The sequence below is a fragment of the Lepisosteus platostomus genome, chromosome 5 (assembly GCF_059453375.1).
Source record: "Lepisosteus platostomus isolate fLepPlt1 chromosome 5, fLepPlt1.hap1, whole genome shotgun sequence".
NCBI lineage: Eukaryota > Metazoa > Chordata > Actinopteri > Semionotiformes > Lepisosteidae > Lepisosteus > Lepisosteus platostomus.
In genome coordinates, this window is record NC_142615.1 from 46,159,724 (window position 1) to 46,186,181 (window position 26,458).

General features: G+C 43.8%; 1 protein-coding gene and 2 non-coding genes across 3 annotated transcripts; 1 reads left to right on the forward strand and 2 right to left on the reverse strand.

Annotated features, from left to right (window-relative positions):
* Positions 1-4,861: 4,861 nt before the first annotated feature.
* LOC148667403 (zona pellucida sperm-binding protein 3-like) lies at positions 4,862-7,300 on the reverse strand. The gene is made up of 9 exons (XM_088632544.1): positions 6,678-7,300; positions 6,461-6,576; positions 6,279-6,385; positions 6,027-6,201; positions 5,832-5,949; positions 5,533-5,633; positions 5,379-5,452; positions 5,029-5,211; positions 4,862-4,953 (listed from the first exon to the last, which is right to left on the reverse strand). The coding sequence occupies exons 1-9, from the start codon at positions 6,819-6,821 to the stop codon at positions 4,946-4,948; spliced, it is 1,026 nt and encodes a 341-aa protein (XP_088488670.1). The 5' UTR covers positions 6,822-7,300; the 3' UTR covers positions 4,862-4,945.
* Positions 7,301-11,573: 4,273 nt separating this feature from the next.
* On the forward strand, positions 11,574-11,645 carry trnam-cau (transfer RNA methionine (anticodon CAU)). The gene has a single exon. It is a non-coding gene; the product is annotated as a tRNA-Met (tRNA).
* A 14,741-nt stretch (positions 11,646-26,386) lies between these two features.
* trnat-cgu (transfer RNA threonine (anticodon CGU)) lies at positions 26,387-26,458 on the reverse strand. The gene has a single exon. It is a non-coding gene; the product is annotated as a tRNA-Thr (tRNA).

Consider the following 26,458-nt stretch of genomic DNA (forward strand, 5'->3'; position numbering starts at 1 on the left):
TTATAGTCTCCAAGATGATATTTGCACTTTCTGGAGAGGCGATTTTCTCCACTTCAGTAGCCCGATTTCGTCGATTGCGTGGAGAGGACTGTAGAATGTGGCGCCGCCTTTCCTGCTCCGTCCATGACAGGCGTGCTGGTCTCTGGAGAGAGAGCACGATCCATCAGCGCACTCCAATAAAGGCACTGGAAGCAGCTGAATCGCATTGGCGAAGCTCAGCGCTGGGCCGCTGGGCGGGTCTTACCACAGTTTCCGTAGTGTAGTGGTTATCACGTTCGCCTCACACGCGAAAGGTCCCCGGCTCGAAACCGGGCGGAAACAGACATCTTTTGTCGCCAGGCACAAAAGGGGATTGGGGATTCGCCTAGCGCTGTGATCGAACAGACCCACTCACCTCTTAGTGTGGCGGGATCTGCACAGTGCATGTCACAGCGCATCCTGCTTTCACTTCAATGCGCGTCCTGATGTACCCCAGTCTCCCGCGTGACAGGTGGGGACAGGTGACAGGTCCTATACTAACGAGGAAGACATCGCTCTCTCCGACCCCCGGCATCGTGTCCCGACCCACCGTGCTGGAAGCCGACGCGTGCTATGATTCCTTTACGGAGCAGAAATGACAACCGAGGAGCCGAGAGATCATTTCAGCATTTCGCGTCTGAACGGAAAACACAAACGACCAACTCGGAATGACTTGCCTTTGACGCTTCTCAAAACGTTCTTTGTGCATCGAACAGACCCACTCACCTCTTATTGTGGCAGGATCTGCACAGTGCATGTCGCAGCGCTTCCTGCTTTCACTTCAATGTGCTTCCTGATGTCGAGTCGTGTGCCGTGCGGAGGCTCTGAAAGCGAGAGCAATGAAAAGGTGCACGACGCTGTGAAAGAAAACAGAGAAGTGAAAGGCAGTCATTTCTCTAAGGAGGTGAAAGAAAAGCTACTCCCCGTCAGGGAATCGAACCCCGGTCTCCCGCATGACAGGGGGGAAACTTGCCACTATACTAACGAGGAAGACGTCGCTCTCTCCAACCCCCGGCATCGTGTCCCGGCCCACCGTGCTGGAAGCCGACGCGTGCTGTGATCCCTTCACGGAGCAGAAATGAAAACCGAGGAGCCGAGAGATCATTTCAGCATTTCGCGTCTGAACGGAAAACACTAACGACCAACTCGGAATGACTTGCCTTTGACGCTTTTCAAAGCGTTCTTTGTGCACGACGACTGCGCCGCCTAGCAGATACAAATGGGTTGTGCAACTTAGAACTAGCAAATGGAAGAGGGCTAAGCCCCCTCTCTTTTAGCCCAGGTTCGATCTGTCTCTCAGAATCACCAGGGCGCACACACACACACCCGTGCCGTTGAAGTGCTCTGCTTCATTTCTAAGGGCAACTCAACATTCACTCCTACCCCGAGTGCAGAAAAGACAGCATCCACAGCAACAACAGCTCAGGTCTCTGCACAGGAGCTAAGCTGCCCTCATCTCCTCTGCTCTGCGGCTCCTGCGGAGTGGAGTCCTGCCTGGAGCCGTGTTTGCAGGCGGCGGCTCCCCGCGCCCTGTCTGTGTGTCGTGTCCAAGAGCTCCTGGGAGGAAGAGAGAGCCCTCCCACTCGGGGGCTTTTCCACGGTCTGTGTGAGGAGGGGCGGGTGTGTCCAGTAGCTTATCGAGCGGAAGCCTGGGGCGGCGGAGAGCTGTGCTCGTGCAGACCTTGAGGTGTCACCTCTTTGTCTGCTTTCCCGCCCCCCCTCCGCCCAAGCTCTGCTCCAAAGTAGCCCGGCAACCCCTCACACCTGCACGTGTCACAACCTAAGGTGTGGTCATGAGACACCCATGGGGTGTCGTTCTGTTCTTGCTAATTGTTTCCTGCCCGTCGCAGGCAGAAGTCCATGCGAGGAAGATGCGCTGGACAGAGCTCAGAGGGCGCAGCTGGGTGGCTTTCCTTCTGAGTGACGTTCCTGCAACACTCTCCCGCTACTCTTGGTGCGCTCATGCCACAACACAGGAAGGCTGGAGCAGGTGGCTGTAGGCTTTGTGCACCGCCGAAATAGCTCAGATGGGAGAGCGTTAGACTGAAAATCTAAAGGTCCCTGGTTTGATCCCGGGTTTCGGCATTTTGTTTAATCGCGCCCTTTGTTCCTCTCTCCAGTGCCCACTTCCTAAAGTGACGCGTCCCTTTCTCAGCCCGAAACGCAAGCGAGACACCAGCAGCAGTCCCTGCAGGTTTCCATAGTGTAGCGGCTATCATGTTTGCCTAACACGCGAAAGGTCCCCGGTTCGAGACCGGTTGGAAACAGCCTCGTTTTGCACGCTCCTGTACTTCACAGAGGTCTTGAGCGACCGGTCATTTGTTCCCAATGTATTTCCGGTGCCTTCGTGCACTCTTGTACCAAACGCACGTTCCTTCTGTACGCGGAGCCGATCATTTGCAATTGGGCTGTGCCGACAGACCAGGACGAGCTCTGTCGGCTCAAAAGCAGCGCAGGACCTGCAAGAACAACAGAAAGATTAGCATCCAGCGGGGGCCTCTCAGTGAGCCCAAGTGCTCATCAAGAATCGGCTCCAGCAACAGGGCTGGGCGCATTGTTCCATTCTCCGCCCACTCTCGGTGTAAACAAGTCCCTCCTGGTCTCTGCTTGAAATGCACTTTCCTGCGTTTGCTTTGGTGTAACTGGCTTCCCCTGCATGGGCGAATGTGAAGAAGATCCTTAGTAAGTCATTGAAGAAAACCGAGAAGAGGTCGGAGTGGCCTCTGTCGTTCATCAACGATCCAGTCAGGCAGTACTCCTCTGTAAAGCACCGTTCGTTCACCGGGGTTGTTGCGGCCACAACGCAAAGTACTGACCACTTTACGATCACAGCGAGTTACCGAGACACACGCGGCAGGGCGGAAAGGGCTGTGCTCTCTTCGTGTGACATAATTCGGAAAAGTCCTGGCGTTGCATTTCAACTGAGCCCCAGTATACTTTGACCCTTCGACACTCTGAGTGACAACTCTCTTGCGTGTTTTCTCATATTTATGTAGTTTGCTTGGTGGCGCAGTCGTCGTGGCCAAAGAACGCTTTGAAAAGCGTCAAAAGCAAGTCATTCCAAGTTAGTCGTTTGTGTTTTCCGTTCAGACGCGAAATGCTGAAATAATCTCTCGGCTCCTCGGTTGTCATTTCTGCTACATAGAGGAATCACAGCACGCGTGTTAAAAGAAGACTGTGATATTCGGTGCGTCTTGGATTAGACGAGATTAAAGAGTGAGTAGTTTTGTTTTTCTGTGATGTAATGGGACCAATGAAGAATGTGGCATTCAGACTAATGTGGAGTATTTGTTTCCTTAGGGAAATTGCCACTACCATATACTGGGGCATTAGGACCCATATGGACCGCAGGGTGAGCGCCCAGCGACAGAAACCAGATGGTACCGTGTGTCGGGCTCGGCCGCGTGCAGGACAATGACTTCACTTAAATGTTTAACTGATAAAACCCAAATGAACCAAACCTGTATAAATTAGTGGTGGAAAGGAGTCTTCTTATATAGCAAAAGGTCTCTGATCCTTTGGTAAGAACGATGGGTATATAACCCATTGTCCTCAATATTAGAAATGAATCCTTGAGCACTGCTGTTGTACCAACGGTCCATAAAAGCCTAACATTACCCTTCCTTGCATAAATTGTAGAACATGCCGTCACATTTCAGTTGCACCTCAGTAGCAGTTTGATCTATTATCACCCTACTCCCCACCTCAGAACCTTCGCTCTTCTTATTCTGGTCTCCTAACTGTCCCCCAAGCCCATCTACACTGTATGAGTGACAAGGCCTTCTCCTGTTATGCCCCCAAGCTCTGGAACTCTCTCCCCAAGGATACCAGAGTCACCTTCCCTAAACTCCTTCAAATTCAGACTCAACACCTTGTTCTGTAGAAGAGCCTTTACTGAACTGGTTCCATTCTTTACCCCTCTGCTTCTACTTTCCTTAGTACCACCATCCATGGTCTCCTCTGTCTATTGGAACTGTTTTATCCTGTGTATTCTTATTGTAATTATTTCAAGTGCTTTGCGAAGCCACCTTTGGAACCATTATATAAAATAGTTTATCCTAAAAACTTGAAGCTTTAATAGGGCATTGCAGTAGGGCTAAAAATTAACAGTGTTAGTGGGCCAGCAGGATTTGTGCAAATTATAGGTAGTCACAACGGGAGACCAGGATTCACTTGAAATTCATGACATGGGACACTGAAACAGGGGAGAGGCTTTGTGTAGTAAGCGTTCAGTCTCAATCTACACAGTCTGTGCTGCTGGTAGAGGTGGTTGTGAACACCTGTCTTCCCAGTCAAGTGCTGGGATCTCCAATTTCAATCCTAATACTTCCCGTGACTGTCCAATACTGTGAAACCAACACCCATAAGACAAGACCTCCAAGATTCTAACTGTACCTTAATTCACTGAAGTTTGGGCACCAGAATTGTTCCTCTGCTAAGGAAGGGAAGGCCTACTTTACACCAAGCCCCTGTTGACAATCCCTTCCTTGTGTTTCTTTTAGTCAGTTTGTGCAGCCTAGAATAGGACATCAGATCTCACTCTTACTGGGCACTACAGTAGCAACTGACACTCCATAAGCACTACCCCTCTAGGAAACAGGAGGACTGCCAGTATATTGAACACCTCTGTCTCTCCCCCAGTAAAAAAGTCACAATGACCTGCCCAAGGAATAGTGCGGCCATCTTCCCCCAGTACAACGCTTTATTACTCCAGCCATTTTCAGTCCTCATTGGCAGCAATATGGGAAGCATTCTTGAAAGGGGAACCCCCACAAATACTTCCCTTGAATTCCTCCACCCCATTCAAACCTATAAACCATAAAGAAACAAGGGCAGGCAGAAGGGTCTTTCACAGCTTTATTGAGATGTTGCCATTACAAGGCAAGTGGAGGCAGGAGAGTCACAAGGGCCAGGCTGGAGCCTTCATTCAGGCACCTGGGGAGGAAGGAGAACAATCCAGCTACACTGCAGGACACCACCCCTACAGGAGCTCCTCCTGCCAGACCCTACCTCTCCACTGGCCAACATCTCCAAAGTCCTCTGCTCCCTCCACATCCTCTCTGGTGCTCTCAGCATCTTCACTGGAGCTCTGAGGGTCTCCTTCCTCATCCTCAGTCCAGTCAGCTCCCACATCCAGAGGAGCTTCTACTGGTGCCACAGCCACCCGACTACTGGTCACCAGGCTCCTGGTACCTGTGGACAAGCAGCACCCAGGAGTGAGGGATCTGCTATACCCAGAGACCCACAGTCTACTCATCTAAACAGTCCCTTTGTCCAGCACGGGATCATTCCTCAGTTGTCCAAGCATGGTTGTCTCTTGGGCAGAGATGCATCCACAAGGGATAGAGAACCAGACCCACCTTCATTCCGACTGCCAGCACACCTGGACTCACAGCAGGCACAGACCTCATGGTCACCATACAGCTCCTCCCACCTGGAGGAGAGGAGGAGGACAGGTGAGGCCTAAACCTGGCATGTCCCAGAGCACCCTCAGCAGGCTCCTTGCAGAAGTACCTCTTAGCCTCCCTGTTGTAGGTGCAGGACTTGGTCCCTGGTGTTGCTTTAGCAGGAGCCACAGCCATGACACAGTGCATGTACAGCTCAGTCACTTCATGCTGCAAGAGGGAAGGTCACAGCATTAAGGGATCAAGGCCAATAGAGGGACAGAGAAAGACCTTCTGCCATCAGTGAAGGCAAGCTGGCAGCTCTAGGCACTAGAGCTGCCACAGTCTGGTTCACATCTAGATCATGGATGAAAAAGCAGACAATGGATCAGTAGAGCGAGAAGGCTGAGCAGCCTTTGAGAGCAGTACCTTCCTGGACAGCTTCTTCTGGAAGAGGAAGGCATCAATTGTGAAGCGGAGCACATCCTTCTGCTTGGAGGGGACAAACCTGGACAGGCAGCCATCTGCCTTGCTGTCCATCATGCACCTGGGGACAAGGACAAGGATGAACCCCTGCAGGCTCTCGGGGCTCCTGCCCACCTCCCCTCCCAGAAGGGGCCGTACCCCAAGTTGTCGATCACGGGGAAACGGGGCTGGGAGTGCTGGTCTGGTTTCTCCGTTACGTAACACGAGTGGATGTACAGCCTCTGCTCCGCTGTGGCAAAGTAGGCAGTGGCCTGGAAGTACATGGGCTGACCCAGGAAGTACTCATCCTTGGGAGAGAGCCGGACCCAGTGGGCTGGAGAGAGAGGCAGCATTACACCTGCACACAGCACCCCCTGCAGGCAGGTGGAGCCACTTGCTCAAGGAGCTTACAGTTGGTGGTGAGCAGGACAAAGCTGTGCTTGTTCTTCAGGTCCTTGAAGAAGGTCCTTCTCCTGGCCCACGTGGGGACATAGCCAACCTTGTAGGAGTAGTGGAACCTGCAGGACAGAGGGGATGAGGGGCTTCTGGACACTTTCCCAGCGGCTTCTCAGCAGCAGCAGAGCCCTGCCTACCTGTTGCAGGAGCACTTGACAGGCACAGAGAAGGGAATGAAGCGATGCACAGGTGCACTGGAGGAGGGCGGGGCATAGCGGAGAGTGTTGGAGTACACCAGGCGGCCCTGGACAACCTGCAGGGTCACAGAGGAAGGGATATTCCCAGGAAAGGCAACCCCGACACTGGCCCTACTGCTCACATCGATACACTGCCTGTAGATGAAGACCCGCTTACCGATCGCTCTGTGCCGCACTCGTGAAGCCCGTAGATGAAGTAGAAGTAACTGCGTGTGGTTCGGCTGACGCTGCAGTTGCCCAAGGTCACCTCCGATGGCCGACAGCTGAAGCCGAACAGGAGCCGACTGACCCTCACGTACATCCTGCTGGAGTCGCACCACACAGCCACTCCTCGGGTGCCCCCGATGGCCGGGCGAGCCGGCTGCCGCCCTCGCTGGGGAGGAAACAGGACGCTCTTGATGTAGGCGGGTAAGGGGCAGCTGCCGGCTTCATCTTCTCCTTGTCGAAGTAGGGCGAGTACGCGTCTCTGGACACGGGAAGGCGGCGAAAGTCGGGAGCCAAGGACTGCGAGTCGTTCTCGCTTGCAGACAGGTCTTCGGAGGGCGCATCTGCCAGGTTCAAATCCTCCGACTGGGCTGCGTCTTCAGGAGCCGGGAGGTCGGCCTGGAGCGCTAATTCCCGAGAGTCCCAGCCAGCCGGTCCGGCGGAGATCAGTGCGGGGAGCCCGGCCCCTGTGCACAGGCACAGCACAAAGAGAAACGAGCGCATCGCCAAATTGACGTCCCGCTAAACTGCTACAGAAGTAAGACACATAAACCACCAAACTGTGTTGAAGCAAGAGAGCATAAAGTGTGAACGCGGTGACTAGGTTTTTATACTAGCAGGACTATGCTACCACACATGGTCGCACTGCCGCTCAATCAACACAATCAATTACACACAGAGACCCGAATTGTTCTCAGCGTCTAATTAGAACCTGCTTCCAGTCTGAGGCGGGACTCCGTGAAGCTGCCTGAACACTTTCCCGTGTGTATCTGACCCCAGCGGAGGAGTTCCACGTAATTTCGACAGAATGAAATCATCCACACGTGTAAAATTTGCTCAGATTTATTTATTGTTCAATTCGTTTCTAATTTCCAAGGACAGTGTTAAACTCGCTGTCAGACAGAGTACGGAACATGCGACACGTCCGTCCACACTTTCTTTTATCGAGGGGGCTGTTCTATCAACACGTAATTTTACAATAATAATTTTACTAATTTTCATGTGTAATTGCATGTCATATTAAAATGTGTAATACAAGCATTTCTTTGCTTCCCAGTAAAGAAATACTGATCAGCTTGACATGTTCTGATAATAATTTGTCTGATTTCTCAGAGATTGCTTTTGCTTTTCGCAGCACTGAGAACCAATGGAAGCCCGTTTCCGCCAGGGAGTAAAAAAAAACGCACTATGGTATCTCAGAATTGTGACTTAGAATCTCAGAATTGCGACCTAAAAACTCAGAATTTTGACTTTATATCTCACATTTGCGACTTCGAAATAGCCCCTATTTCATTGTCTGTCCTTTTGTTATTGTAACGGATTCGGGTTCTAGGGCTTGTGCCCTCACCGCTCCCACCCTACTTCGTGCCTCACTGTATTGGCTTGAATCCAGGCCTTGCTAGCTGAGCTAAAGAACATTTTAGATATAAAGTCGGAGTTCTGAGTTACCAAGTCGCAATTTTGAGTTACTTAGTTGGAATTCTGCGATACCATAGCGCGTTTTTTTAACTCCCTGGCAGAAACGGGCTTTCATACATTTCAATTAGTCTGATCAGTGTAGGACAAGTTAATGTAGAACCATTGCTATGTCTGTCTCTTGTTTGTATATAAATGAATGTCTTTGACAACTTAATGTTAGTTTTTAATTTAGTTTTACGATGTAGGTCATGCGTTAACATATGCACAAGCATACAAAATGTCTCCCTCCTGATTCAGCTCATGCTCCATAGGAGAGAAGCGATTCCTCCTGCTTCTCGTACAATCATATTAGAACAGAAGCCCGTGTCGCCCAGCTCTGATTCAAGAGTGACTCGCATCTTCAGCCCTTTTTTTATTCGTGATCCTAATTTTCTTTAGTTATGATCAATATTGAACTTTTTCTAAATAAAACGACAATAATCAAACATACAAAGTATTAGGAGTTGACAGGGTGCCCCTTTGGAATAGTCGTCAGAAAATGTGAGAAAAGGAAAGTTACCTAAGCTCTCACACACAGCATTGGAGATTGGAATCTGATTGTAAAAAAAAAAATTACCTGTCTCCCCTTCATTTAACGTTGGTGTTGTTTTTATTTTACATGTTGTTAGCATTTTAATGAATTGTTAAAAGATTGATACACAAATCGCTAAATAAGAAAACGTAAAAACCCAACTGTAAGCAATTGACCATTCATATTCCTGAATTTTAAATCCCTGTGTTTATCTGTGTCCAAGTGCCTGGTGCAGCTATTTTGAAAGCAGAGTCTATGATTTATTGCGGAAGCGCATTGTTGCCACCCAGGAAAAAAATCTTAATTAATAAATACTGTAACGCAACGGGGGCTCAGGCGGGCGCCCTTGCCGCATCTGGTCGGCCCCATCCCGACTGGAGGCTCGACCCCGGGACTTCCGCGTCTCTCTACAGCGACCTAGCCCCGTGAGCTAAAGAGAGATCTCTCTACAGCCCAGTAGCTGTGGTCCTGCTATCACAGGGAAGGGCGGTGACGTCACCCGCTCTGGTACGCCGGCTCTTACACACACTGCTTGTCGGCCGTAAGCGTTACACTCTCCCCCGCTTAAATCGCCGTCCCCGGCGAAGGGCTATCCCGCCCCGCTTCTGACACCAATGTAACGCAACGGGGGCTCAGGCGGGCGCCCTTGCCGCATCTGTTCGGCCCCATCCCGACTGGAGGCTCGACCCCGGGACTTCCGCGTCTCTCTGCAGCGACCTAGCCCCGTGAGCTAAAGAGAGATCTCTCTTTAGCTCACGGGGCTAGGTCGCTGCAGAGAGACGCGGAAGTCCCGGGTTCGAGCCACCTATAATTTGGGCCGACCAGATGCGGCAAGGGCGCCCGCCTGAGCCCCCGTTGCGTTACAATACCAAATTATCTCCTAATTACGAGATAGCAACGATGTCATTTGTGTGTATGAACAACCTGTTACATTTGCAATGGCAGTACCTACAGGCTATCGAAAGGTTTGCTGGCACTGTGGGTTTAGTTTTCCTGACAATGTGCATGCTGAGAAATGTGCACGGACTGACTTTCTTCTCGCAATGAAAATGTTACCGTTTGTACCTCATGTAAACACAGTTCTAACCATTACCACACTCATATATATCCTGAATCAAGAACGAATGTGACCTAGAATCCATTGTACCGCTTCAAACTGAAAGTCAGATATGTAGTCTCAAAACTACATAACTCAGGATTTTTTTTCCCTTGATGGCAGCATTGGCTTCTGTTATTTAGATTCAACCACTGAAGAGGTTGGTTTTGTGTTTTTAGCTATTGAACATAACTGGTAAGTTTAAGTCAGTTCTTGTAACTCTTTCCGCTCGAAAGCGCTGTATTAATACCGGCGCACCTGTCTCCACAGGAAATTTATTGCTGTTCCAAAACCAATGTACTGCAGCTTGTGGCCACGTGTTCCTGCTGTCAGCATGTGATACCATGTTCTTCCACCGCTAGAAATATTACTGCTCTAGTACAGGAGTAAAAAAAGAAACAAATGCAAACACCGTTTAGAAAAAACACACACGTCTCAGGCCTTAACTATGACAAGGATGGGATTTGAACCTAGACGAGCAGAGCACAATGGATAAGCAATCCAAAAAGTGACTCCTGTTTAATTTTCTTTTCGCTTGTTCGATTTGTAGTACGCACCTCAATCCTTACAACCGGCAAACAAAAGGGCTTCATGTGCCACAGCATTCTGCTGCAGGTACGGTTTGCACCATGTATTGGGCGAACCCGAATGAAATATTTCAAATATGTGAAGAATTTCATGAAACCTGAAAAAAGAAGATCACAGCCAATGTCAACAATTCGGAGCCTGTAGGTAGCTTCAACAGAACAAAACGATCTGAAGCCGCAATTCTTGAGACACTCTACGCTGTTGCTATTACTGCTATATCTGCTGCCGTTGCTTAAAACTCTACTCAGCGGGCAAGTTAGTTGTACAAGGAATAGACTACTTTGAGCCGTCCAAATTCCATTATGTGAATTTCAGCTTTTTTTTAATTAATAACAGCATTAGTAGTACAATGCGTGCTCAGAAACGTTACTTATTAGCTTATGAAGCAATAGTGTTTCGACAATTTGCGGTCTTCAAAAAGTAAACGCTGAAGTTTTTATACTTCCTTGTGAGCAGATCACCTTTGATTTAGAAAAGGAAAACTTACTCCCCTGTTGCTTTCATTGCAATATCTGAATCGAGACCCAAGCGCTAAGAAAGCTGAAAAACGCAGAAGTCATAAACCCGATTTTAATTTAGATACACATTTTCTAATGCAGCCTTCATTACAAGACAGTCTATTTCTCGAAAGCGTGTTATGTAAAAAAGAGAAAAACGAAAATATGTGGATGACAATATTTAAAAGCTGAAGATTTTACTTTTGAGAAATTGTCATTTTATGTATCTAGACGCTTTTCAACCACTGCTTTTAGAACTTTGCTGTGCTTCCTGAATCATTTTCAGTGTTATAAACTGGGTGTGGAAGTAGCGATCACTTTGTAGAGCAGTTGATAGACTGGAGCTGTTCAGACTACTCTTCTTATTTCTCAAATGCTTCCATCATTTTTCTTTCACACTAGGACGCGAGTGTGCACATGTGTTTGGTTTTCGTTTCACTGATTCTCATTGAAGATTTGTGAATTAAGGAGGAAAAATCAGTTGCTTGGGAAAGCAGAAGGTTTGCTTCTCAACGATCTTGAAGACACGCCCATGTAGTGCAGCGTGTGATATTTGTACTATAAAAGACCAAGTGCTCAAAGTGACGTCTGCGTTTACCGTTTAGACTTTTCATCTCGGGCGCACTTTTAGAAAGCAAAGATAGAGCAGTTGTGTTGAATCACACTGTGACAGCTGTCAGCAGAGTGGCGCAGCGGAAGCGTGCTGGGCCCATAACCCAGAGGTCGATGGATCGAAACCATCCTCTGCTATACACACCGTCAGTCTAATGAAGTGAATTTAAACTGATTTTTTTCTCTCGTGTGTGTGCAAGCTTCACACTTACTGTATTCGTTAATCTTTACCAATAGCAGATGCCCAAATGTATCTTTGGTTGTTCTGCGATCCTTCATAGTTTCCTCAATTCCTTCAAATGAACATCCATATCAAAGCAATTATGTATATATATATTACAATTAAGGTACATATTAAAAATATCAACGCACATTTGTATAATGCTCATTTAATAATGATTGTCAAGGATTGTCAAGTTCTCCAACAAATCTGTGTTCTAATTTTAAAATATTTTTGCTAAGGATACAACGGGTGTATAAATGAATTCTCCCAACAGCCAGTTAAAGAAAAATTCCACACATGAGGATGGTTTCTTGGACATTGACTTAGGTACTTAATTGTTTACTTGTTGTAGTTGCACACGAGTAAAACACGAAGATTTCCTGCAACATTCAAGAGGGTTTGCGAAGAAATCCCTTCAATTTTTAGCGGAGATTATGTTTACATCATCACAATCTGAAGCGCGTCCCTGAGTGCGTTTGACCCAGCAGCCCTTTGTTTAACAGCTGCACAGGGACACATTCCCATTGCTTTTCACAAATCACTGGCATTTTTTTGCAGCATTTCTTCTGTCCTGAGAAGCAAGATTTGTATTTTATCTTTCAGAAGTTGTATGAATTTCTTGAAGTTCAGAAACAAATTGTTCCAGAAAAGAAATGAACACTTGCTTCAAAGTAAATCAAGACGTATGTGTCTCTTGCTGTGTGTGCTCTTATCTGTCCATCTCTCGCTCCTCTTCTCTCTGGCAGTCTGTGTAGAGTATCTGAAGGGGATGTAACACCACTTGGAAAAGAAGAAAAATTCTCAGGAAAAATTCTCAGGCAGAATAAAAAATCATTATTCTCTTCTCAGTCAGATTCACAGCTCAGACTCACACTCAGACAGAAGCTCAACTCCGTACTGCTCTCTATCCTCACAATCCAGAACTAGAAGATATTCAGACAATCAGTGCTGCTACATGAACAATATCAGACAGAACAGCCTGGACTCATGTCACATTTCCCCCTTTTATCCTTCCTCCCAGCCCTCTTAGAGACATAAAAGACCTCCTGGTTCTCCTCTCTGTGAACTGGGCTCAGGGGTCACTGATCTGGCAGTTGTGGGCTCTGTTCCAGGTTGAAAGCAAGAAGGTTCTATTAACACTTTCCAGGACTTCCAGCCCTTCAGTATTACTTTCTTTACTGTATGTCAGCCTCCCAAAATGTTTATAAATGTTTTATAACACATATGAGTGTGGAATTATCTTATTATTTATATATAGTATTTATGTAATAAACACCAGTAGTGACACTATGATCAGTATATTGATTATTTGTAGCCGATGGTCCGATGGTCGTGTCTACAATAGTGACCATTTGACCAGTCTGTAGCTCTGGGCAGTGGGACTCAGATCACACAGAAGACCCGTCTGTGTGTGATTCCATACGAGCCCTGGGATTCAGCTACTCTAACAAATGTCTCATAGACCGTCTTATAAATTTACAATTAGATGAAGTCATGTAACAGTTTTACAGATAATTTAAATAATCAGACAGCAGTTTTGGCAGTGGATACATCTCCACATGGGGGAAAGAAACTGAAATATATGTGCTCACTGTGAAGTAGGAAGAGGTGGTCAGACAAGCAAAACAACTTTGCAAATAATGTGAAGTGACATTGTTTTGTGTCAATCAGCTCACAGATTTTGCTTCATGTGCCTTAAGCTGTGCAATTTGTATGGTTGTTGAATGAGATTGGTTTCTTCACAAGCCCAGTCAATTGCCCAGCTTGCCGACACACACCTTCATGAAGACTCTCTTTAAGATTTCATTGTCAAGTCGCCTCCTTTGCATACAATAGTAGCACCGACACTAAGAGAAAGGATGAGAAATGGCGTTTATCAAGCGATTGCAGTGTTTGTTTGACTGAGGATCCTTGTGTGCTGAACTGGCCTCTGGAGAAGTGTAGTGCAGTAAAACAGAAGGTTTGTGTCACTCAAGATTGTTACAGAACAGAACAATACAATTACAATACTTTTGTGAGAGTAAATATTACTGGTGCATCACAGTTCTTATAATGGTGAAAACAGGAGCACCTTCTCTACATTTTTGACTGAAGTATTTAAACGGAAAGAAATAATATCACTATGCAATTCATAAATGCAATTGAGCTCCTCTAAATGTTCTAGTCTGATGAAACAATGTATAGAATTAGGTGACAATATCGGAATTAATTCAAATGCACAAGATTAATTTTCAGCAACAAAAAAAGTGCTCGGAAATATTTTACAAGAATGAAACCTAACATTCACCTAAATAAACATTCACCCTCTACATAAGTAGAGAACAGTAGGACAGAAGGTTAGTGTCACTGGACACTGCGTCAGAGAGGCCGATCTCTTCTCCCTCATTATGCAGGCTTACCCACTCATGATGAACTGTCCTCCAGTGATACTCAGCTGCCATCATCGACTCAGACATGACGTTCATGTACATATTATACCTTAATATGGCACTGCGTTACAATAATTTGATCAAAACAACTGGTGAAAAAATAATAATCAAATATTTCTTTCCTTCTTTTAGTAAAGATAAAGACTTTGTCCAAAAAAGAAGCATTTATACCTTTCCTCTCCTACCAGCCCTTACAAGTCACCCAGTTTTTAATTTAGAGCTGGATTAAAGCTCTAGTCTCTTTGGGGGTGTGAGTTGGAATCCCACTGCTGCCAAATATCTCCAACTATCTCAGTGTTAAGAAGCAAAAAACACACATTTGCTGCAGAAGTAACAGGAGAATTTGTGCCATTCAGCCTTATAGCGTGATGTCATTTTCTCATGCTCATTTTTAGATGCTTGTGATCGAATCTATGATTCTTATGAGTGTGCCCTCCATAAAGGTAGCAGATATAACGTGCCACGTTTTCAGAGAATCGCATTAAATACAGGTCAGAAGAAGGCGACAAAGTGTCCGCTAGGCAGTTCAGCGATTTCAACAGTGTTCTCTGTTGTTTAGGTCCAGAATGACACCCGTTACAACACACAGTGTCAGGCATCAAAAAGACTTCCCAAAACCCTGATCCTCTCCTTGATCCGGTGATGGCATCCAGACATTTCCTGCAACAAAGCCAGGATACGATCTTCAACAACACAAGTGAAAGGCTAATTCCCAACCTTTGCAATCCTTTGCAAAGAAGGACCGCATGTGCTCAGTGTTAAATGCACTGTTCATTATTATTAATCATAATAATAATAATCTTTACATTATATAGTGCCTTTAAAGGTGGCTTTCCAAAGCGCTTTACAGAATGAAACCAATAAAGTTAAAAAAATACACAAGATAAGCAGGATGAGAATACACAGTTAGAGGAGACAATAGATGGTGGTATTAAATACAGTAGGAACAGAGGGATAAAGAATAGTTCATTAAAGGCTCTTCTTTGTCAATTCAATGAAATGTTTCAGAAATGCTGAACGATTGATGTGTTTCACGCGCAGCGCGGGCTCTCCTTTGCTTACAAATATTTTTTTTCCACCAATTTACTCAACTACGATTTTTGCTGAGCATTTTGTTTGATTGCTTCCTTTTGTATACTGCACTGATTTCTGTATTGTTCAATTTCCCTGTTGATTTTAATTTCTTGTTTTCTAAGACAATCAGACCAGCTGTTCTGACCATACCTTGCACTGGAGCCACTCTTTTCTTTCCAAAGGCGTGGAGAGAGATGCTACTGCAGGTAACACCCCATGAGAAACATCATGAGCATCTGTAAAAGCTCTCTACCTGCCCGCTCCCCACACCGAGGTGTGTGAGCAGGGATTTAAAGGGACATTTTGAAGTGTAGAAACATTTTATTGTTACATACTTTTTCTGTGCAGTTAGTTCTCCTTCAACTCCGCCCAACAACAGAGGTCAGTTTTAATACAGGAGTAAAGGCACATTGCACATCTGCAAAACATCACATACAGGTTTAGGGAGAGCTACATCAGTGATTGGAAGGTAGGAAGTTTCGGGTCACTTTTTTATTATAGATTCAAGCAGCCCTGAATACCTTTTCAAGAAACATTTCAGAATCCCAGTCACGTCCAGTATGATTGCTACACAGGTCTACAGTATACAATCAGAATACTGTTTGTGCGTTATATAAAACACACCGCCCAAAGTATTTCTAAAACAGGAATTACACGTTTCTGAATGCGCCCTCCTTTATAAATAAAATAAAAGGTCTGAAGCCTGCTCCAAAGAAGCACTATATTCAGAGCTGACAAAGAAGTGATAGGAAACATCTCGGAAAACGAAGGTGCAGTCATTTCCAAGCATCGCACAACAAGAGCTGAACCCACCCGACGTTCTCCAAAAGAGTAAGGTGTTGGGAGTGTGGCTGGGTGGTCTAAGTGCTGGGTTTGTGCTCCATTTTCTTCGCTGGGTTAGGTTTGAATCTTGCCGCTGCTAAGTGTTGGTGGGTTAAGACCTTCCTTCTATTGCGAGTTCAATGGGTAAAAGCTTTGCTTGACAGTCTGTCGAGAGACTGAACTAGGTGTTTCAAGATAGTCTTTGTCAGCTTAACATCAAGGCATAAAAAAGCCTCATTTTGTGTTCCCAACAGCAATGCTCTTTGGTCCCTTCAGCATTATGCAGGGAACAACATCTGCCGTGATCACTTTTGAGTCAGTGTGAATCGTAGTGTGCCGCAATTGTTTTTTAAATTGGTTTTGTAGGCATGGTGCATTTTTCTGTGAAACTTGAATGCTGTGCTTTTTCACGCAGAATCATCGGCAGGAGCAAAGCTTATTCAATCTTTGCGCACAGCACTCCATCAGAAATACTTTGTCAAAGTTTTGAAGAGATTGTGGGATTCTCTGCACACGTTCACATCGCGTACCTCAGACAACAACACCATTCGATGGGAAGTTGATTCTGCTTCTTGCAGTTGTCCCTGTGGTTGCAGTAGTTACAAAGTTGCACTTTCCTCCACCTTCTGCTATAGTATTCACTGGGTGAGCTTCATCATTTGGCTCAGAAAGGTCAACTGTGCTTCGGAAAAAATCAGCTGCAGTGTCGTTATTTTGTCGGTGAGTATGGCTGTCTTTTAAAGCACATGAAAAACACGAGTTTGTGGATTTCTCCAAATAGCAACGAATTCAGTTGTGCAGTGCTTTACTGCTTTCAGAGGGTCTTTTATCAACGCTGCTATAGTAGAGAAGTGACATAATCACAAACACAACCATTTGTGCTGGCTGTTTCACTAAGTATTAAGCTTTTTCAACTATCACATGATTTTAACTAATTTATCATGATCTCCAGGAGAGCACCTCGCACTGCTCACTGAGCTGATGTACAGTATGTGCCCATTTCTCAAAAATTAAATATCATCTGAACTGATTTTTTTCTATTTTAAATGCTTTCCTACTCTTTTAATATTTCAGTTAAATCTTGAAGTACTTTCCATTGATATTAATCCTAGTCCCGATGAACGATTCTGGGACATGGTGTACCTTGAATAATGTTCTTATAGGTTTCAGTTTGGAAAAGTGCGCTCTCCAGAAGCTACCGAAACCTCCAATGGTCGCACAAAGCTTAATGCAATAGCAACGTTTGGGGTTGAAAAAGAATATTACTTGCTATGAATACGAACCCTGTTACAGGAGGCGCGTAAGGACTATTTTAGCTCAGATCATCAATTTATCTTACATTTCTACTCCATTAATATCGCTATTGAGTGCTAAAGGTAGGTCCTAGCAATACTTCATGAGATCTTCTTAAGAAAACTTAAAAAAATAGATTTCCAGTGCTGAACAAAAAGTAAAAAATATCGATTATGTGCAACTGATAAAATCTCTCTTCCAGGGATGTTGTAGCCACATGCAAATTACTTTATCAGCTTTAAAAGTTTCTTTTGCATTTATAAGACGATCAGCATGACACTCAAAACATACCTGTATTCAGTAAGCACTGAGTCTGCTGGCTGAGCAAGTTGCCTCCTCTACACACAATAGCAGCCCTGAAGCTAAGATAAATGAAGAGAAATTGCTTTTATTGGGCACTTTTCATATCCGATGAGCTTGACATCTCCCAAGGGCGATGGAGTTTTTTTGTGACACTGCTTTTCCCTTTTTTCTTCTTTCTGTACTCTGATGGGAAAAAAAAAAACAAGAAATCATGTAAGGGAAAAATGTATTTTTTTTCATGGAGAAAACCTGCACCAGGAAATGTTTTGTTTTGAAGAAGTGATTTAACATGATACATGACCTAATTTACTGGAGTAAATGCTCACACTGCAAGGTCTGCTTTACTACAAGAGAGAAGTAGAGTGAAAGATGTCATAATTTCACTGCGTTGTTCAAGAAAACATCTTTTTCTTTGAATTCTAAATCAATCAGAATTTCAAAGTGACACACAAACCCTTTGTCTGTATTAAAGAGATGATATTTTAAAACTGATAAAAATGTAGAAAACACGTTTCTCACTTAGAAATTTTAGATGGGATGGTGTATTACTAGTTGCAGCGCTGAACTTACCATGGTGCAATTCAGTTACATGATTGGCCAGTGGTTTAATGGATAACGCGTCTGATTTTGCATCATGAGATTGTAGGTTCGACTTCTACCGGGTTCGTGTGTTTTTAAATCAGGCTACTCAGAAATAGATGTCCATTATGTGAATGAACCGCACCTGAAAGCAAACGTTGGTCAGGTTTCCTTCTTTCCAGCATGAAATAGCAAATCGTTACAAAAAGCACCAGCTAATGTCCAATAGCGTTAGTCATTTTAATTAACATGAATATACTGTAAGGTCTTGGTACATGGGATTGGATTTCATCCACAATTTAAAAAAGGGCAAATTATATTTACAGGCTTCAGACACTTTTTAATACAAAAGTGACCTAAAACTCTGTAACTTTCAGGTTAGTTTGAACCTGTAATGAAAAAGGGGCCTGAAACTTCCATTCTGTGATGTAACTGTCTCTAAAGTCGGACGTGATGTTTCACGGATGTGTAGTGTGCCCTTTCTCTTGTCGTGTTCAAAATGACTTGCTGTGTAATTTCCTGAATGCGTGTTCTGTACTGCTCTGTTATTTCATTTAGATTATCTATGTGGTGTACAGATAAAACCAAACTGCATGGTATAATTTCCGGGTTCGGCACCAGCTGAACCTGAACATACATCAGCCAATCTCAACATGATTTGAACACACAACCTTCTGATGTGGTATCAGATGCACTACCGTTGCACCACAAGGTCACTCCCCGTAAGTGCTTTTAATTCCCCCAAGGAGAAAAATCAGCGTCCCTGAAAAAGATTTTTTTTTCATTCTCTCCTGTGAGAAGCGTCGCTCTTCCAACGAGGGTCTCTTCTTCCCAGACCACAGATTATTCTTCCTGTCCGGCTCTCATACAGAGAACAGACACACTGTCTCCACTAATGTGTTTACTACATCTATAGATCTGACCCCCTTACAGCCCTGATATTCCTGGACAGGATCCCATATTGAGCAGTATTTCTCGCGTTGTGAACTTACAGTGTGTACACAATGTACTTTATACATAAAGTAAGTGTTTTCGTAACTCTTGGACGTTTTGTGAAAATATTACTGGCATGTCAAAATCGCCCCCTCAACTGAACAGTTCCACCCCCCTCAGTTTTGGATAAAAGGTTTGGATAAAAAGTTTTTGAACACTTTCACTTACTTAACTTGAGCCGTAAAAAATAGTTGTACTTTGTCAATGGTCAGATAACTATACTAACCCCGAATTCACAGTTACTACATCAGACTGTTTGATGTGCAGGGGGCTATCCATCCAGGAACAGCACGTTACATAGTGTCTATGTTTTGGGGTGTCAACATTATTATGACCTTATTTGCTCAGGTGGACCAATGGCTTGCAGTAGTTTATCCTTATACTTTCAATCGTTATATAACTAGGACTGTAGTTATAGAAGTTTGTACTTTCTGTTGGTTTTACAATGATTTCTTAATGATTCAGATCCTCGTTACCGTTGATGTTGTTGAAAAAATGAACACATATGGTTGATGCTCCAGGCAAAAATAATCACGTGAGTTCTGATGAACGTGGAACTGTTCTTCATCACTAAATACCAGATTGCTTGTCGTTATCTTCTAACATGAAATACTAATCAGTGGCATGCTTACGAGAATTCACTTGGATGGTTGCAACGGCTCCGTTTAAACCAAAATATCACTGCCCCCCTCAGGATTTCAGACCCCCCCCTACAGATCATTCCCCTGGCGCCAGTCCTGGGTATAATGATGAACATAGCTGCCTTGCAAGCAGTGAATCCGGGTGTGATTCCCACCTGACCCATCGACAAACCTTTTCCAATGAATCTTTGATCGATTTAAAAAAGTCTTGAAGCTGGTAGGCTAGAGAAGAAGCACTGTTTGAGTGCACTGAGGAAAATGTGCTACTGTGCTGTGCTGCTCCAGTAGCGCAATTGGTCAGGTTGTGGTGCTTTTGTAGTGGAGTCATACCAAGGTTGTGAGCTCAATCATCACGTGGAGTAGGTTCCGTTTTCAGCTGCAGAAACGTGCTGTTGAATTTAAGTTGGTTCTTGTGTTACTTTTTCCTCTCAATGGAGCTGTATTAATGCAGGCACACCTGCTTCCATGTCAAGTTATTTTATCATTGCTCACAAACCAACACACTGCAGACACCTCTGATATTGTCACTGTTTGTGGGCCACATGTTCCTGCTGTCAGCCTACCATGATCATACACCTATAGAAATATTATTGCTGTAGTACAGGAGCGAAGAAACGAAACGAAAGCACACCAAGTTTAAAAAGGTCAAAATGTGTCAAAGCCCTTCCTCGAGGAGGATGGGGTTCAAACCTACTTGTGCAGAGTATCATGTACTAAGAGGAGAGTGCTTTAACCACTAGGCCACCTCCATACACACTTTATCCCCCTCCGGACATGAGTTGGCCTCTTTCCCCATACTCAAGGGTAATTTTCCTCTTCCACCTACAATTTCAACATTTACCTTGTGAGATGTCAAACCACAGAGCCTGTGCTGCGCTTCAGTGTTAGCCGTAGTGGACAGCCCATTGAACATAAAAAGCATATTGAACTCCTTTGACATAAGCCATTTCTCGTCACTTGCTCAGCGAGCAGGCTCAGCGCACACTGAATGCAGGTGTCTCAGAGCAATTGAGATGTGTCCAAGTGGCTGTAAAAGGGATATCTGATGCCAATGCCATGGCTTAGTTCTCTGGTTGGAGTATTCTCGGTCGCATTTAATGGCAACGTCATGGCAACGTCAGCTCAAACCACCAAATGGAGACGGGCGTGCCGACAAGCTGACCCTGCTGATGCAGGATTAACACTAGGATGCGAGAATGCTGTGGCTTAGTTGGTTAAAGCGCCTGCCTAGTAAACAGGAGATCCTGGGGTTGAGTCCCAGTGGTGCCTGTCTTGCCACACAGTTTATCATTATGGACAGCAACATGCTTCTACATTAAATTTAATGGAAGTGTTCATTTAATTTTTGGAGCAACTTGTTTTTAAAAAAATCCATACAAATTGCAAAAGATAAAATACTCATCTGTTTTGTCAGTGCAGAGGAATTACTGCCAGCTGGCAAGGAAACGAAAAAGATTTTTTTGTCTTTAGCCAAAAACCTGTGAATGTAGAAGAAAGGTGATGTGCGTTAGTTTCTATGGCACAGTCAGTCAGCGTATCCTTCAGTTAAACATAACGTTGGTAAATCAAAAGTCCCCAGAGACGCATTTCAAATTAATCCGACCTCAACACCGTCTCCCCTAAATGTGATGGGGTTTCTTTGGATGTCCTTAAGCATCCTGATAGTTGCAGAGATTTCAAACTTTTGGCACAAGTCAAACTACAAGAAGTTAATAATTGAGCGCCTAAGTCAATATCACGGGAATGTGACTATGTAAACTTAAATAGTATTCAAAATATTGCAATTTTGTTGTAGTTTAAAAAGATATTTTAGCTGGGGATCCTCAAATGATGAGGGTAGAAAAGAGAACTATTCGACACCATCAGGAGTGCTTAACGTGATAAAAGTGTTTTTTAATCACAAAGTGAAAATAGTGAATTTGTCTTTCACTTAGGCGTTCATTAAAAGCTCATTAAACAATGAAGGAGAGGCTCGTGTTCCGAATTCTCTTCGTGTCTCATTGTCTTGCTTTGATTTTCAAAATGTACACTGTTGGCTATTCACTCTTCCTAACACAATTAAAGAGCCGAGTTTAGTTCAGAGGTAAAGCATCTCATGCATCGTTTTCTATCACCAGCATCTCCACTCTGGATTTCTTTTTAAGCGCGATATCTTTTCTGTGATTTCTTTCGTTTGAATTCCCTCATGTGTGAATTTCAGCGCGACACATAAACTCGTTTGTCTGTTTTAAAGAGTTGCAATTTTTAAAACAGACAAAATGAAAGACTGTTTAACTAAATACACATAGAAAACGTACACCTAATTGAGAAAATTTGGACTGGGGCGATTTATTATTGTAGCGGCGCAAGCTCATAGTGGTGCACTTGAGGAATGCGGTACAAGGGCCAGTGGTGCATTGGATAACGCATCTGATTACGGATCAGGAGACTGTAGGATCGTAATGCTCTTAAACCCAGTACCATAACCGTAGTGTGTTCAGTCCTACACAACCTTTCTATCGACTGAATAAGCCTCCTGTTCCATCTCCATCTTCTTCCCACACATTCCGGCTATTTCAGCACCGTTATTGTTGGACCACAGTCACAGATACGTAAGGGACACTATTCTGAAGAACCGTCTTAAATAAATAACGTTGCAAAAGGTAACAATAAGGGTTTCTTAATGTAACCTTACATTTGGCCGTACAGTACAATTTTCTGTACCCTCAAAAAACTAAAAAAAAAATATTACTGCTTTCTCCTGAGAAACACAAGTTTAGTGTCAAATCACAATAAATAATACAACAAATATACTAAATTAACACCCAGATATGACAACACACAGCTATGACAGAACACATTGAAGACTTAAAAGCCCTTTAAATTTTTATTTCCTTAATTTCCATTCTCTTCCCTCCCCAGGATAACTGAAAACTAACTATAATAAAGACTGTATATGCATTACTTGTAATACAGCTACTAATAAAGATATACATGGAAGTTAATTATTAATAAATAACACTTTTATTAATAAATACGTGTTAATATTTATATATATATATTTATAAATATTTGTGGTGTCTGGAAAGCAATTTTAGTTAAATATAATAATAATTTTCAAGCAAGTGGTGCATAACCTTGTTACTTAATGAGTACATTATTTCCATTACAAGACAGTTCTAATGTGATCAATTGTTCTGCTTAGTCCGCTACTGAGTTGCTTAAAACCTATGAAGAGGTGGTTTAAGCTAGACTCCTAATGCAGTAACATCTAACGGGCAGCAGCTGTTATGTTAGGTTTGTTGCAATTGAGAACAGGTTTAGTACAGAGTTGCTGACAAATTTCAGCGGAGTTTATTGAATATAAGTTTATTGCAATTGACCCATTGTAGCTACCAATCAGCAGCAAGGAAAAACAGACTTCACTTGTGCCTGTCAAAAAAAAGGAAACAGAGTAGTAGTTTATGTGGTAATTTCAGGTACTGTACAATGTAAGAACTAATGTTAACTACTCCCATAGTAATGCGTGGGGTCCTATCAATAGAAAAAAACAATTGTTGTAACCCGAAAATACAACAAACACAAAACAAGAAGTCTTCCAGGAACCTAGGTAAATCCCGGTAGTTGTCTAACAACTACGAAAAAAAAAAACAAACGCAACAATTTCAAAAGAAAAAGAACATTAAAAACAAATCTGGGGAACAACAAAAACACAGAGTCTAATGCGAGAGCTTTTTCAAGTCTTCAGTGCTCCTCTCGTCTCAGTAGACCTCTCTCATATATTTGTGTACAGGTCAGCTGGAGATACACAGCTGATGGTAATTTAAGTAGGGAGCTGCGTCAGCATGCATGGGCTTCAAAGGAAAAAGTCAAGGTTTATTCCATGCTGAAAAGAGAAGGAAACACAATGTTTCAGCTGCGGAGCCTTATTTGATTGTGACTCGAAGTAAACCTTTACTTCTTCGTTTGATGTTAATTTATCTTCATCAGATACCTGATAGTATCTAAACTTAACAGTTGCTTTCAGTAGCTAAAGACACTAGGTGAGTTTTGAACTCACAACCTCGGCATGACTCCGCTGTGCACTACTGTATAAGTACCGCACGCTGACCGATTGCGCCACTGGAACTGTGCGAGGTGTGCAGAAACACAGGGTGAAAACGGTTTCGGTTGTGGATCCATCTATACATGGGGAACACTAAAATAGCAAGGAAAATACGAGAAAAGAAACTGAAAGAATTGTGCTAACAGCAAAGGGGGACGGAGGGAGGTGGTCGGATAAGTAAATCAGCCTCGCAGATTATTTGTATCGACATTTTTTGAGTCAATCAGCAAACAGATTTCTCTTCATGTGCCTTAAACTGTGCAGTTTGTATCTTCGTTGTAGATAGGTTTCTTCAGAAGTCCAGTAAACTGACAATAATGGAAAACTAGCTGACGCACCCCGTCGTGAAGACCCTCTGTAAGGTGATTACACGTTTCATTTTCAAGTCGTCTCCTTTACACGCAATTGCAGCCCGGACACTGAGAGAAAGCATGAGAAATGGCTTCAATTTCAATGTGAAAGCGCAGTACAGGCTCGATGGCTTCAGATCTCCCATCAATCAAATAAAATTGCAGTAAAGCGATCTATATATGACTCTGAAGTACTGGGAAAGATGATTATTTTGAGCATGCCTCCCAGGGTCTGCTACGAGGCTGAAGTTACAGTAGCTTCTTATTCGCCAGCTTCTTATGCGTGTTTTTCGTTCCACCTTAAATGCTGCTGCTGTGATGTTATGTCGCTTTTCGCCTGTAGATGGCTCTCTTCGATCAGTACTAATCCGGCTGGAATACTGTAGACATCTTCACTGAAAGGGAATATCCAAATAGCGACTGTCCAAATTATATTTTTGTATGGAATATATTTCAGAAAATCGCAAACCAATTTTAAAAACTCACCACAACACGGACTTACACTGGGAAAAGGTGATTGCACTTTCTGCTTATTGCTACAGCCTTCCCCCCGATTATGAAAATGTCTCACAGTTCTGACACCAACGTTTGAAAGACAATGTAACAGACTATCAAAATCCTGAAGTACAAGAAATTTTAATGCACCAGTTTTTTAAATATGACCCTCTGATCCTGGCATGTCAGAATACATTTCGAAAAAGTGTGGCACGAATTGCACGAATTGCAATGGCACAAATTGTTGAGAATATCACTGACCTTGCCGATATTTGCAGGGGATACGAATGTTTTGCACATGTTGAACTACAACAAGTAAAAATTTTTTACTTTCTTTTGCTGCTGTTATAAATCTGCCTTAAACATTTGAATGCATACCTTACTGCTGCTAATCACATTCACGTGTTTACAAAGCTTTTTTCTGTCTGTTATGTTTTTGCTAAGCAGTTTCTCCGTTTTCCTCGTACTGTGATTGTCAGCGAGCACAACAAGACTGAAACAGTGTAAAGGCAGGTAAAAAAGACAGGGTAAAACGCCTGATTGTCGGGAGTGGGATTTGAACCCGTGCCTCTATTTGGAGAGTGAAACACAAAGCTTAAAAGACACGAAGTTGTGAATTTGCTGTTTTAAACCGCTCGACTATCCTGAAGAAATAGGTGCTGACTGCACCAGTTGCATCCGATTTTCCGTAATTTTAGGACGATTGATACGACTGGACTAACAATTTGTGGCGTTTAGTATGACATGGAAAACGGTACCGGAGCATTCGGGTCCGGACTACTAGACTCAGAAACAGTTTTTACCCCCGCACTATCAAACTATCAAATTCCCAGCCTCTCTCGCTCACTCCTCACCTCTCACCTATGATCTGAACCTCACAGTGCCTTCTTTCTTACCAAAAACCCAAACACACATTGAAAATCTACCTCTACCATACATGTCAAAAGCTCACTCCCCATCATTTCTATCCCTTTATTTCATTCTTTTGATGCGTGTTTTTGCACATAACCTGTTACCTTTTTGTTGTTTTGCACGCTGCCTGTTGTTTTTTGCACATTGGCTGTTGTCTCTGTCTTTCTTTTGTTAAACAATTGTATTGTTGTTGTGTTTTTTTCTTTGTACTACTTATGTCCGAGAGCTAGCTAAATAGCATTTCGTTATACCATATACCTGTGTATGAGTATAATGACAATAAACTTGAACTTTAAACTTGAACTTGAACTTGACATAGTCTTGCAGGCAGTATATTATTTTATCGTTTACTTGTTTAAAAAAACACGGTCTTCTCGTTCCTAAGTCAGATTTTTAGTGCTTTCGAACGTTACTTCCAACCTGGACTGACAGCTTACCCGATCTGTTTGTGATCAGACCATGGAGTCGGGGGCTGTACCAAGCGCACGTTTCTTCCCAATGCTGAGGCGATCATTCGGAAGATGGGTGTGAAGAGACACAAGCTTTGTCGACTAAAAAACAAGGCAGGATATGCAAGAATACTAATCACTGGCGACAGTTATGTTCTCTTACTATTGAGATCCCTACATTGCGAGTTTTTTTAAGACTTTGAAACTAAAGGAAAGCGGTGACAAATGAAACTGGCACAGGTGGGGTTTGAACCCACGCTCTTCGATTTACGAGACCGACGCCTTACCACTTGGCCACCGCGCC